Source organism: Plectrocnemia conspersa, unplaced genomic scaffold, assembly GCF_051122295.1.
Source record: "Plectrocnemia conspersa isolate PC_06_02 unplaced genomic scaffold, ASM5112229v1 ptg000009l, whole genome shotgun sequence".
NCBI classification, from domain to species: Eukaryota; Metazoa; Arthropoda; class Insecta; order Trichoptera; family Polycentropodidae; genus Plectrocnemia; species Plectrocnemia conspersa.
The window spans coordinates 14,767,011-14,781,288 of record NW_028277173.1 but is presented as its reverse complement, the minus strand read 5'-3'; the positions used below and the strand labels follow the sequence as shown (position 1 = coordinate 14,781,288).

The following is a 14,278-nucleotide window of genomic DNA, read 5'->3' as shown; positions in this document are numbered from 1 at the left end:
TTATGATTTAAAATTTAATTAATAATTATTTATATATTAAAAAAGGTAGCATCTTTGATTTGTGAATAGAATGATTAAAGCTAATGCCATCATCATTAGGTTTGAAACTTGGATAAAACTATCTGTGTTATATTTTTATTATTAAATTATTGGTTACATTTATTATACAATTATTTTGATATAGTATGTAGAATAATTATTATTACATATGTAGGTCCGATCTCCTTAGGCAAATTAAATTACTTGCTATAATACCGAAAAAAATATAATGTGTATAAAAATTAAGTGCTTTCTAGCTCATAAAGGAATTTTTATATTAAACAGTAAAATAGGCGACGGCACGATTTTATTGCTTTTGACGTAGATTTTTGATTTCTAAGAAGGGATAATTGTTTTTTGCGCTCTCGTTGGATTGGTTGTTATTGCATTATGCTGACTTTTAATATAGTCTTTCATCTTAGTTAGTTGCTTAATATATAAGTATCTATACAAAAATACTTTTACAAGTATAGTATTATAATATGTTTTTTGTATTATTTTATTTTTTAGATGCGGTGGTATTTTCCTATTATATTCCTGACCGTTTATAGTCCATGCCTATGTTCGGACATTCTCATGATAACTATGGGTGGCACAAAATCTCACAAAATACCATTCTGGGAGCTGGCACGCGGTCTTATTGCGAAGTAAGTTGATTATCCATACGTTACGATTTAATTGCACTAACCTTTTTTTAAAAATATTTTTCTCTATATAGAAATCACAGCATTACATTCATGAGTGCTTTTCCGGCAGACTTTTATATGGACGGCCTCGAAGAAATAACCCCAGCAGGTTTGGTGTTCTTCGTGAGGAACTACACAAACTGGGATTTGGTCGGAGCTAAGATGAGAGGCGAAGAACCTTTACCTTATGCAGATGTGTTGAGATACCCACATCAATCATGTGACGCGTTTTTAGACGACCATGAAACCAAAGATTTGATCCATTCAGGAAGACGTTTTGATTTGATTATTTTGGACGGAGCTTATCCAGAGTGCGGATTAGGAGTTGTGGATTATCTAAAAGTGCCTTTTATGTACATCAACTCGGTTGCTATGTACATTGGTTCCATATCAAGGGCTGGTTCTCCAGCTCCCTATTCGGTGTCTCCGTTCTTTTCTAGATCTCACACAGATGAAATGAATTTAATGGAGAGACTTTCGAACACTACTTGGCAGTTGATCGGGAAATGGTTCCACTATTTTGCAATGAGTTTGCTGCAGGATGTGTTGAAGAAGCATTTTGGACCCAATGTGCCGGATGTTTATGAACTTTCCAAAAACGTCAGCTTCATATTACACAACGGTCATTACTCAGTCAGTTATTCGAGACCTTTTCTTCCAAATGTGGCTGAAATAGCATGTATACATTGCAAACAAGCGAGACCGTTGAAGAAGGTGAGTACAGCATACTTTGTACCTTTATTTAATATATTTTATTGCGTTTATCAGGTTTCTCACATACATGCTATTAGCGTTTCTCGTTTCTTGATGTTTTACATTTATTGAAATGAGATTTTAATTTAAATTTTACTAAAATTCTAAATAAATTAGGTACAATACAGAATCTATTTACATTATTACAGTATACATTTTTATATATGGAAAATCTTCTAGTGTTTTAATTTACAACAATTATAGTACATAATAATTACAAAAATAATTTATAAATTCTTAATATAGTTCTGTCTTAAATATTTGTTGAACGTTTAATTAAATGATACGTTACATCATATGTATTTAACAAAAAATGACATTTTATTTTTTTGACAACATTTGCATACCAGGGGCGTATATTCAGGGTGTGCTAGGTGTGCGGCGCACACCCGCAAAACCATCTAAAATATAAATTTAGAAATTTAGAAAATTTAGGGCGTAAAGCGACATCATTTTGCATACAGTAGTATGCAAAATTATAAATTTTTAATATGCAGTGTATAGTATGCATTGGTATTTGTCATTCGCTCTGAACGTTTTCGCGCGAGCGATCGTTTTGGAACAACACATATAACGCGCCGACCTTGCGCGCGGCCGCCGACTAAAGTAAATTGTTTCGAGATTTAACGGCTGAAGTCGATCTGTCGGCTGGCAGCGCTCAGTAGTAAAATTGGTCTCGAATTTGGTGCGCGTACTTCAAAAACTCTTGCGTCCGTCGCTGCTTTTTTATTACATTATATCACAATAACAGGTCACTCATTTTTTATATTTTGGCGTAAAATAGTTTATTATCTTATTTACATATGATCAATATTTAATTTTCTATTCTAGATTATATTTTTTTATTTACCCCAATAATGATGAAAAATACTGTTGAAGATATTCTGAATAATCCATTTTCAAAAATAAGTTATGAAATTAAATTGAAGATAATCAAAATTGCCAAACCACGTCCACCTCTTCCCAATTTATTTATGAAGCATAAAGACAATAAATGTGAATATACAAGACATTTTTCATTTTAAAGCTAATATAAGTCAACATAATGAACAAGTTCATAAAAATAGAGAAATATTAAAAGGAATGATTGACGCAGTAGTATATCTAGGAAAACAAGAACAACCTTTTCGAGGCCACGATGAATCCTGTAATTCACTAAACAAAGGAAATTACCTTGAATTTTTAAATGCACTTCGAGAATACGATTCTGTTTTGGATACTCATTTAAATACTGCAACGGTGTTTCGTGGTACTTCCCCATCCATACAGAATGACATAATTGAAGCGATTGGTGATGTTATTAAAGATCATATTAAGGAAGAAGTAAATTCAGCAAATTTTGTCGCTATTATTCTTGACGAAACTTCAGATATAATGACGAACTCTCAACAGTTTTGCGTTTTGTTTATGAAGGTAAAGTTTACGAGCGGTTTATTGACTTTACAGACGTTAGCTCTGATAAAACAGCCGATGGCATATTTTGCCACGTTGTAAATATAATTGAAGAATTTAAAATTCAAGAAAAATTAGTTGGACAGACTTATGATGGGGCGAGTGTAATGAGTGGGCATATTAATGGTTTGCAAGCCAAAGTACTCGAAGTTTATCCACTGGCCATTTTTACACACTGCTATGCTCATATGTTGAATTTAACATTACAACAAGGTCTTTCCAATATAAAAGTGTGCAAATCATTCTTTCAAACTTTAAATGGATTGTCTGCATTCTTTTCGAAATCTTCCAAACGAATAAATGCTTTACAAGAGTTTGTAGCTAGAAGACTTCCTTCTGTTACACCTACAAGATGGAATTATACACACGGTTAAGTAACACAGTGCAAAAATACAGAAATGAATTTACGGACTTTTTTCGAGACTTCGTGAAAAATTGTGAACTATGGGACCCCGACACTGAAATAAAAGCACGAGGTTTTCTTAGCTTTTTGGAAGATTTTGAAACAAGAAAACTTCTCCACATATTTTCAAACCTTTTTGGAAAAACTGATGTGTTATACAACATTTTACAATCCAAATCTTTTGACATATTATATTGCTGTAAGAAAGTTACCGAAATTTTGCAACAACTCAGACATGTACAGGAAAATAATTATTAAACATTATGGGATTCTTATGTAACGAAAGAAAATTATCCAAGACTGAGTAATGATTTGCTTGTTGAAGAAAAGCACGCGTTTAGCCAACTATTTAATACAATAGTTGATAATATATGTAAGCAAATTGAAAACCGATTTCTTCAATGTCCAAATTGGAATATTTTCACCTTCTGGAGAAAGAAAAATATGAGCAATATAAAGAAAAATTTCCAAATGAATTACTTACCAAACTGCAACAATTCTATGGAGCATTATTTGATTTTATAAGTTTAAAAAATGAGCTTGCTGTTCTTTATCATTTACCTAAATTTGCAGAGAAATCTGTTCATGAGCTTGTACAATTTATGAACACAAATAATCTTGAGTCAGGTTTTCAGGAAATAGATAAATTAGGCAAACTAATATTAACTCTTCCAAGCAGTACTGCTTCAGCAGAACGTTCATTTTCTGCACTGAAACGAATTAATAATTGTTATCGAAGTACCCAAGGCCAAGAAAGGCTATGTGGCCTTAGCTTGATTTCAATAGAAAAAGGGATCCTTATGGATAATAAAAAGAAGATCACTTTTTATGACAGCGTGATAGAAAAATTTATGATTAAAGAAAGAAGATTAGATTTTATATATAAATAATTATAAGTTTATGTTTATTGGAAATTTGATATTTTTATATAATAATATTTTAGATTAGGTTTGATGTTTATTTATTTATTTATATATGGGAAAAAGCTGTAAGGCAGTTTAGGCATGTCAAAACCTCGGCTAATATAAATGAAAAAATGTACGTTTTATTTTTATTTTTTATAGCACACCCAATATTAACACCCACCGTACGCCACTGTTGCATACATGGAAACGTTGACTTATTTTCATTTAACAATACAAGACCATATAATAATAATAATATAAGTCATTGCTCATTATGTAATTAATTTATTGTTGGCCAGCATAGGTGTACCGGGTAGTCACATTAATCTGTGCGGGTTTTTTATATATTGTAAAAATATTCTACATATGTATTATATATTTATTATATTTCAGGAATTAGAAGAGTTTATCAATCGAGGCGGAGATTCAGGCTTTGTGTTCGTTTCGATGGGCTCTTCGGTAAAAACGTCAAATATGCCCGACGACTTGAGAAGGCTTTTTTTGAGGGCCTTCACGCGTTTGCCATACCAAGTGCTTTGGAAGTGGGAGGACGAGAGGGATATGAACGATTTGCCACAAAATGTAATGCTCAGCAAGTGGTTGCCACAACAGGATCTATTAGGTAAACCTCTGGAGCAATTAAACAACATTTCTAAATTTATTATATATTTTTTCCATAATTTATAATAAAAAAATAATATCTACAAATATATGCCGTTCCCCCGTGCGTATATGGTAGCTTATAAATGATAAAGCTTATTATTTTATAAAAGAGCGCGTCATAAAATTATATGTGACAAAATCCCTCGACTCTAAAATTCAAGGCAAAGTAGTCTATACTGACTTTCAAAAAGCATTCGACAAAATTTGTCATGACAACTTCTGTTTCTCGAACTGTCGTATCAATTTTTTTTATTAGTTTATATAGTTTAGTAATTTTTTATGAGTTTATTAAGACGCCGCCACATTTTGAATACATATGTACATACATATATTTATTATTTTTGTCTTTGATTTAACTGATATTTAACCAAATATTGAAAAATCGTTAAACTTTTTTAATTAAAAAAAATATGCATAACATAATGCTATGCGAGTTACTGTGAGGGTGTCAAAAGGAAACGCTTAATTTATTATTTTGCATACTTTTACATCAGTGACGTCATTTCAGATTTTGCCAGGGTGGAGCAAAACTTAGTTTGCAAATTTATATAATATAAAATTACAGCAGTGGAAACGTGCGGTTATCTATTGTTCTTATAAAACTTTTTATAAAAATATTACGACTGTGCCGTTGCAGTGGAAACGCTCGGTAACGAGCGTTTCCACTGCAACGGCGCCGACACGATTTTATTACTTTTGATGTAGATTTTTGACTTCTGAGAAGTGATATTGTTTTTTCACTCTCCTATTGATCAAAATTCGGTTTGAATATACTTTAACCAATACTCACATATCATAAATCCATATTAATATTGGTAGGGATAGCTGTCATATTTTTAAAACATAGTGTAATATCGAAGTGCACACAAACTATGGAGCAATATATGAGACGCGATGTCTGTTTGTACTTCTTCTTCTGTTTATTTTCTCTTGAGAGTTGAGTTGTATTAATTTGTATTTTGGACTTGACCTAGTGAAAGTTTTAAAAACTAGAATTAGTTTTATATCTTTTATTGGATCAAGTTGGGTTAGATTCATTTGTGTAGCTTAGGTTTGGGTTTGAACAGCAAATGTACGGGTTTAATTCTAATTGGGTTTCATAGATATCAGTTAAATTATATTTTCACTAGTAGAAATATATATCTACTGGTGAAAATGCATTTAGACTTCACTAGTAAAAATATAATATAACTTTACCGAAAATACACATTTATGAATCGCATATAAATAAATAATGATAAGTATGTAAATATATATATTACTAGAATATGCCAGATAAATAATATTTTTACTGATAAAAATATATTTAGTATACTATAATTTTACTTAAATAATAAGTTGAAACATATATTAATTCCATTAACTCCGCTTGGTGGTGGTTCAACTCTTTTTCGTACCATCACGAAATTCAGGCACCATATAGTCCGGAATGTGCATCATTAAACTGTGTTTGTTTAGAGCATAGATTCTCAAACTTAATTGTCTCATCGCCCACTTTTACCGCCCACCCTTGGAAAACTCGATCTCGTTAAATAATTAATTGTAACGTAGCAATGCTAATATTTTTTAATTATGCCAAAATATTAATGTAGCTTGTGAAATTTTATAATTTAGAATAGCAAGTTTAAATACTCACACATTCTTGTATAATATCAAAGAACGAAAATATTATTTTTGCTATTTAAATAATTATTTTTTGCTGTTTATGCAATCCTATTTATAAAATTAAAAATAATATTTATAATGAATATTTACTATTAATATTAAATGTTACACATAAAAATTACTTTTTATAAAAAATGTATTCGCAATTTAAATAAAAATCAAAATAAGTAAGTACCCCACTGTCTGGCTTAACCCATAGGGACCCGGAACAAATGACTTAAGCAGCCACTTAAAAAGATCTTAGAGTGTATTATATTTTATGCAAAAGATATTTACTTTATTATAAATATAAAATTCTCTCGACAAGTTTACACAACATTATTTTTTGAACATAAAACTATTTGCCCAGTTCTCCATCTCTTTCCATAGCTCCTCTATCATCAAATTCCTCTAGAGCCAGCATTGCCCACTGAGTTTCGTCCATCGCCCACCGATAAACAACATTGCCCACTTTGAGAACCTATATTTAGAGTTTATAGATTTCTCTTAATGGTGTAAATTTACTAAATTTATTTTTAGAGATTCATATATCAAGTTATCACATAATGCATATTTACATATTATTTATCTTATGCTTTTTATTTTAATATTTTTAATAAGCAGATATACCATATTCCTATTTAAAACTGAATTAAATCACTGTATTTCATACAGATGCTTCGATATAAAATTTGAAGAGATTTTATGCGAAGAGGACGTATTTCAGAATTGTATCCGATGGTTTATGAAAATGTCCGTAATTAACATACGTGAGCATATTGACAATGGCGAACCAGTTTCCATATTTTCTCGGAAACCGGTTGTTATTAATTTGCAAGATTGTAAATTTGTTGCTAAATTACTTTCACGTAAAACTTTGCGAAATTTTACGCCTAACGGGCAAATAAATATTCGAACTTTTTTATGTAGACGAAATATACGAAAATTTCGTACTGCGTTTTCATTTTAATTAAATAAAATAAAGCATAGCGATTTTAATTATGTATATATGTGTTTATTTCAGGTCATCCCAAAATCAGAGCTTTCGTGACACACGGCGGACTTTTGAGCATGTTCGAGACAGTGTTCCACGGAGTTCCTGTAGTTTCTATGCCAGTTTTTTGCGATCATGAGTCCAACGCTGCCAAAGCAGAAAAAGACGGATATGCTTTAAAGTTGGAGTTCCATGAATTGACATCTGATTCGCTGTTTAACGCCATCATAAAAATTATCCACGATCCAAAATACAAAAGAGACTTGGCTAGGCGGCAAATTTTACTTAAAGACCAAAAAGAGTCTCCTCTGGAGCGTGCTGTATATTGGACAGAGTATGTTATTAGACACAAGGGCGCAAAACATCTATTATCGCCGGCTAGAAATCTTAATTACATAGAATATTACTCTATAGACACAATAAGCATATTGTTGGTGACAGCTATAATAGCGTTTGCTGCGACGATGGCGATGATTATATCGTTGCTGAGGTACTTCGTAGATTATATATCGTCGATGAAGAAAAGTAAAAAAGACTGAATAATTGATTATATGTATATCGCTAAAACTAAAAATAAGTCTTAGGGCAGGTTTAAAATGTGAGAAATTTTGTTATTAAATTAAATATATACATATATTCATATTTATTTGATGCATATATAAGAGAATAAAAATTATCACATATCGTTGTAAATTAAAATAAAAATAATTGTACGGTAAAATACAAATAATAAGCGATATTTTATAAATATTATATTATTATTTATATGATATTGTTAGTCAGTAATTTTAATTGGATTATAAGTTATTAATAATTATTAAGCAATATGATTGACATAATCACATATTATGTGTATTAAATACATTTTTAATTATATTAATAACATCAAGGTACAATGTAAATATGAAATAAAACATGATATAAAATATTGTCGTGCGTTTAATTTAATATTATTTTTTTTTACAAAAAAAGTATTACTATAAATATGAAACATGTATTGAATAAGTTTATAGTGTATAATACCAGGGTTTTTTTTATGTGTGTAATTAGTCTTAGGACAGTCATAGTATCTTCTTTTATTAGGCTAGACACAAAAATCTGGTCTTAGTAAAAGTTTTCGTTTATTTTATAAAAACATGAAGAAAGTTTAATATATTTTGAATGAAAATATTTAAGTGACCCCAGTATTTGATTAAAAGCTACATATATATTAAAAATTCATACGAAATTTAATTGCTGCTGAAAAAAACAATTAAATTATTATTTTAGTGGTTCTTAAAGTATTATATATTGGGTAGTCCTGAAATCAATGTCATATTTTTAATGATGTAAAAAAATCAATTCAAAATGCTTATTTTTAAATATAATTTTATTCTAATTATTATCCCATCTCTCAGACATTTTTTAATTGTATTAGCATAACAAGTAAGAGGATTTCATGCATAATATCGTTTCCATTTTTTCTCCATCTAGAAAATGTTGCATCGATCGAAATAAAAGGTAGTCGGAAGGAGCAAGGTTTGGAGAAAAAGGTAAACGCACATTGTCGTTTTGTAGAAATAATAAAATAGTGCATACTTTTTTGTGTGTATGGTGAGATTGCAAAGGGATTGTGTATTACGAAACTCTTAAACCTGGCCAAACAATAACAGCAAGTTTATATTATGTTTAGCTAGATAATGAAAACATGTATAATATAAACTTGCTGTTATTGTTTGGCCAGATTTAAGAGTTTCGTAATACACAATCCCTTTGCAATCCCACCAAACACATAAAATTTTTTTTTATACAGTTAACTCGGGCCTTGAAATAGGTTTTGCTGTTTTTTGGATAACTACTGTATTCTACGACGATTGCTGACGTACAATTCCTATTTATTTTCTCCGGCTATCAAATGATCGAGAAAAGGCGACCAGCTTTAAGATCCAGAAGCTCTTTTTAAGGTAATCAAAATAACATGCAATTTCGTTCAAAATTATAACATCGGTAATTTTGGGGCTCAATTGAAATGTGGAGTTCAGGTTTGCACTAATACAGATATTACAAAAGATATCAGGTTTCAACAACCAAAATAAGATTGATTGTTTAAACGTAATTTAAAAAAACTACATTTATTTCGAGATTACATTATAAATATTGTTTTACTTAGGTTGATTTATTGAGTTCGCTATTATGAATGAAAATATTTTATTTAATTAAATACATCTCCTTTGTCTAAATTGCCTTGTATGGTATTTACTGTGATTTGATGATTCTTTGCATTTGGAAATACTTGCTTCTTCCTATTGGCATCATTCAAGTTATTAGCAACGTTCGTCTTAGTTTCTTCCTCTGCAGGAGAAACGTTTAGGCCTACAATATTATTCTTGTATCTCAAATATCCTACATAAGCAAATCCCATGAAACCACCAATCATCGAAAGCCACTTGAGAGCACCGACGATTCGCAAAGGTATAAACAATTGGTACTTTAACATGTTTGTGAACGTTTTGTTCATAGCGAGACCCTAAAAGTGACCCTCAATTAGAAAAGTAAATGAAATAAATTAATTTAAAAATATAAAGAAACACTACCTCTTCAATCCAAAAAATGGGTAAAAGACAGTCGGTAGCAACTGCCTTGAAAAGTCGACTGTTTTCGATCTTTGGTACAATTATATTTAACTGCAGACGCTTGTGTCCGTGCACTGGTGTGCCGCTAATCTGAAAATATTTAGATAATTTAGTTTTAAACTATTTTTTTTTAATTACAATCAAATTAATTTAAACCTAGAAACTTGGAAAACCAAAATTGTGTAACATCTTACAAAACAGCGATGCAATTTTAATAATAGTATTTATTATTTCGCCACATTACAAAGAAATATGTATCTGCACATTTTCACAATGATTATTTTTGCTTTTTATGATGAGACGTGTGTAAATATAAGAAGGAAGCTCGATTAAAGCAATCACAACTTTTTCGCGTCATTATATTTATATTTAAAAGTAAGCGTTACTGTCAACATAAGTCACTTCATACCGGTTCAAAATCTAAATCGATTCCGTGTTTCTCTTCGTCGGGGAACAAGCCAGTGACGCTATCTTGAATCGAAGGGTCCGTGAATAAGAAATGGGGCATCGAGGCCACGAGTGGAGCTTTCAAACACTTGGTGAGGTCCATGAGTCCTTTTTTAGGACACGTGGTGGGGGTATCGCAAAAGCATTGCGATTTAGGTTCGTTGCCCAAGTCTCCCAAATTCGACACGTATCGGTTCGTCGCTATGCCTTTGTACGAAGACTTGCGCACGTACCAAGCCGACAACGTTCTAAAATGCACCAAACAGATATTTGTAATATATTGATATACTATTGATTATTGCATTTATTGTTATCTTACCTGCAAATCTCTGGCGAGAATGTCACAATGTCATCTTTTTCTGTTAAGAAAGGTGGAAAAACGGTTCCATCAGTTCCGCCGCCAAATTCGTTACACTCGGGACCACTCCAGAAGGTCTGGGCATTTTTGTTGTTGAATTCTAGCACTCTTCCGACGTCCATTATGTTTTTAATGCCCCTTGCCACTTTAAATTTCGCCTCTTCTATTGTCGCGTTGTTCTAGATGTGAATCGTATTATATGTATATTATTAAAAAAGTGTATTTAATGACTTTTTTATTAAAATTAAAAACTAAATCAAAACATAATCCAAATACGATTATATACCTCGTTCTGCACATTTACTTTCAATTAATCGATTATTTTTTGATTAATTAAATTAACACTGGAATTGGTAAATCCCGTATTTATATCATTAATGAATAACGAGAATAGAAGATGTGCTAGTCTGGACCATTGAGGAACTTCCAAAGGGGTGTAATATTCTTTCGACAATCGGGCGCAACAGAATACGAACTGTTAAGAATTAAATGATAGACGAAACTGTGACGTATTAATTATTAATTAATGAATTGCTGTGTGATTTATAATTTTTTTTATTAATTTATTTAATATTTTCACGAATCAAATACTAAAGCCCAAAAATAAAGTCAACGTTGAAATTAAAAAATAACAGTGCTGAAAACTAAATTTAAGTGTTTATCTGTTTAAAGATATTAAAGAGAGTTTACCGAGATTAAAAAGGATACCATTTTATTTGTTAAAACATCTAACGGTTTTCCAGTGGTTCTTAAAACATATTGAATGGAATTTAAAATATATGCATTTATTGACAAAAAAGATTTCTTACTGTATGAAATGAATTTTTAGAAAACTGATAATATTACAGATTTTATAATAAAATTGAATTTCAGGATAAATTTAGTTAGTTGTTCTTCTTAAATTTAATATTTTTGACATTGAATACGATTTTATTAGAAACCCAAATAAAACCAGTGATTAAAATCTCATAAGATAAGATAATAATTAAAAAGTTAACAGTTTAAAAAAGTAGAATAATAAAAAAATATCAGTTTTTAATTTTAATGTCAAAAATAACAAAGCCTGTAAACATATAACTCTTCAATATATTTAAATATTAAATAGTATACATGGAATTTATAAAATAAATTTAAGATTTTTAAAACCTCTACATTCAAGTGAAAAGTCTATTCAGAGTAGACATTTCATTAGTGTCTTTTTTAAAAAATGTATTTATTACAACACAATATATTCCTGTCTAATTATTAAATATAAAATTTCGTAATTTTAGAATTAATTTAAAGTTTTTATTTATTTCCTAAAGAAAATAATCAATTTTATGCTTACATGTCCGAATATAGAAAATTTCAATTGATTATTTCCATGTTGTATGAAAGCTCTTTCCTTTTTTAATAATGAGCACGTAGCCTTAGCCGGAAAATCTGGACGGTCGCAATTAATATTCACTCCATCGAAAAGTATGTCCTTGACTTTCGTAGTTAAAAAAAAAGTATCTGGTGTGTCGAATAAGCTTTCCACTGCTTTTATAGCTGTTTCAATCATAACGGGCTTGAGTTTTAGTGTCATTTGAACAATCGCCTAGAAGTGATAAATTATTAAAACTTATTTATTAATATTATTTATTAATCGAAGTGAAACACTCGCAAATCCATTTATACGATAAGCTTTAGTTGAATAAATGCTGTGCTAAAAATGGCTGTTTCATGTACGAAGCTTAATGAGTGATCTGTCTTTTTTCTGGGCAAAATAAAAATCTGTTGTTGAAATTAATCAGCAACTTGTTTCTATTTACTGCAGTGACGTTATTGGAGTCGTTAATGTAGAAAAATGTGAGTTCGTCACGAAGAATACGGGGTAGATTTATACCTACTGGAGAAGTCAATCAGACACAACGAATACCTAAGTATTAAACCATCATAGTGTAAAACTGAGAATCGGTATAATATATATAAATATAAATTATTATTATGTGTGTTTTATATTATAATAAATATATGTCACTTTGCAGCTCGGTTGATTTTTTTAATAATTGCACATTTTTATAAATAAAATTACGAGTCTGCTGCCGTGGCTCGAGCCCGTGGCTTCTGAGTTACCAGTCTAGATTTTATGGGCTGCGCTATTCCGACTTTATTTAATAAGGCCTACTCAAAATACTTAAGGATTCCGCCGTATATATTTATAAAAAAGTTATCTTTCATTTTTTTGCAATTCAACTGACTTCATCTTTAAACTAAATAATATGCATGTATTATTACGATCAAAATGGGATTGGGTATTGTGACTATTTCGTTTCCCGTAAGTCCTTGTCCTGTTTCCTCCTTGTTGAATAAAAATACGTCTCTTCTGTTGTAATGAATCGCGTCTTCCTCTTCGAGGTCCTCTACGTTAACCTTTTCCTTCCATTCACTATTATTAAAATTATTATATAAACAAAAAAATATTATCGGTATATTTAAAATTATATTTTTAAGAAACTTACTCGTAAGCAAACGGTCCGATTTCTTTAATGATTGGTTTGTTCCCTTTCATGACGTCTTCGGGATTGGTGTAGTTGAAAAGATAAAATTTTATGTCCAGAGCGAAGGGTATTTTGATCCACATATCTCTTAAGTCCGTTCCTTTCGCTAAGGACATTTGCTAATTTAAAAAAATACATAACCAATTATTTTTGTTTTTAGATTTTAACACTAAAATAAAGCAAGAAAGCACCTTTTTCAACATCACGTTCAATATTTTAGGAAAACCCAAAAATCCGAAAAATATCGAAAACGAAAGGGCGCATACTGACCCGATAATGATTTTTTGTTTTTTATCTAATTTCCCCATGCTTTTTCTAATTGTATTTATCCAGAATAACTGCCAAATCTAAGGTTTGAATCAATAATTTATATGAGATTAATATAATGATTTTAATGCATTTAGTCTTAGTGACCATTCAATTGGTGATTTGTTTCGCAACTGATAGCGTGTTCATATGCAATCGTTTTCATAGACAGGGGCGTAAAACATTTTCTTCAAATTAATTTCAAGGAATTGTATTTTATTTTAAATTGTAAGTTCTCATTAATTATCAAAAAAAAAAAATAACCAAATTCGTATTTGTTCACATTTTACTAACTTTATGCTGTATTTTAATTACATTTCCCGATAAATACTAATTGAAAAAATTGTATTACAACTCTATGAACCAGTATAAATCAACTGGAAGCTTTAAATAATTGAGACCAGGGAATCTGCCGTTTTCGTTAGGGTCCACGTCAATGGAGCGATTACTTAATCGTTCCGGAAGATAATTATCGCCCTGTTCTAGCAATTAAC

The 14,278-nt window shown here is 30.4% G+C and overlaps 2 protein-coding genes across 2 annotated transcripts in view; one reads left to right on the top strand and one right to left on the bottom strand.

Moving 5' to 3' along the window:
• The window catches only part of Ugt50B3 (UDP-glycosyltransferase family 50 member B3), a 31,612-nt gene extending 23,344 nt beyond the window's left edge, over positions 1 to 8,268 (top strand). The window contains exons 3-6 of the mRNA XM_088191567.1: positions 550 to 686; positions 758 to 1,439; positions 4,632 to 4,860; positions 7,570 to 8,268. Of these exons, the coding sequence (XP_088047693.1) occupies positions 550 to 686; positions 758 to 1,439; positions 4,632 to 4,860; positions 7,570 to 8,078 (1,557 nt within the window). The 3' untranslated portion in view covers positions 8,079 to 8,268. The remainder of the gene's footprint in view (positions 1 to 549; positions 687 to 757; positions 1,440 to 4,631; positions 4,861 to 7,569) is intronic.
• A 1,269-nt stretch (positions 8,269 to 9,537) lies between these two features.
• Positions 9,538 to 13,884, bottom strand: LOC148232001 (sensory neuron membrane protein 1-like). Its single transcript, XM_088191208.1, has 8 exons — positions 13,670 to 13,884; positions 13,440 to 13,597; positions 13,216 to 13,366; positions 12,284 to 12,535; positions 10,918 to 11,135; positions 10,561 to 10,846; positions 10,113 to 10,241; positions 9,538 to 10,045 (listed from the first exon to the last, which is right to left on the bottom strand). The coding sequence occupies exons 1-8, from the start codon at positions 13,784 to 13,786 to the stop codon at positions 9,731 to 9,733; spliced, it is 1,626 nt and encodes a 541-aa protein (XP_088047334.1). The 5' UTR covers positions 13,787 to 13,884; the 3' UTR covers positions 9,538 to 9,730.
• Positions 13,885 to 14,278: the final 394 nt, after the last annotated feature.

Coding starts and splice junctions, on each gene's coding strand:
- LOC148232001 (XM_088191208.1), bottom strand. CDS start 13,786: ATGGGGAAATTAGATAAAAAACAAAAAATCATTATCGGGTCAGTATGC. Junction 12,536..13,215: donor TACCCAATCCCATTTTGATC/GTAATAATACAT, acceptor TATCACTTCTAG/GCGATTGTTCAAATGACACT. Junction 10,046..10,112: donor CCATTTTTTGGATTGAAGAG/GTAGTGTTTCTT, acceptor GGTCACTTTTAG/GGTCTCGCTATGAACAAAAC.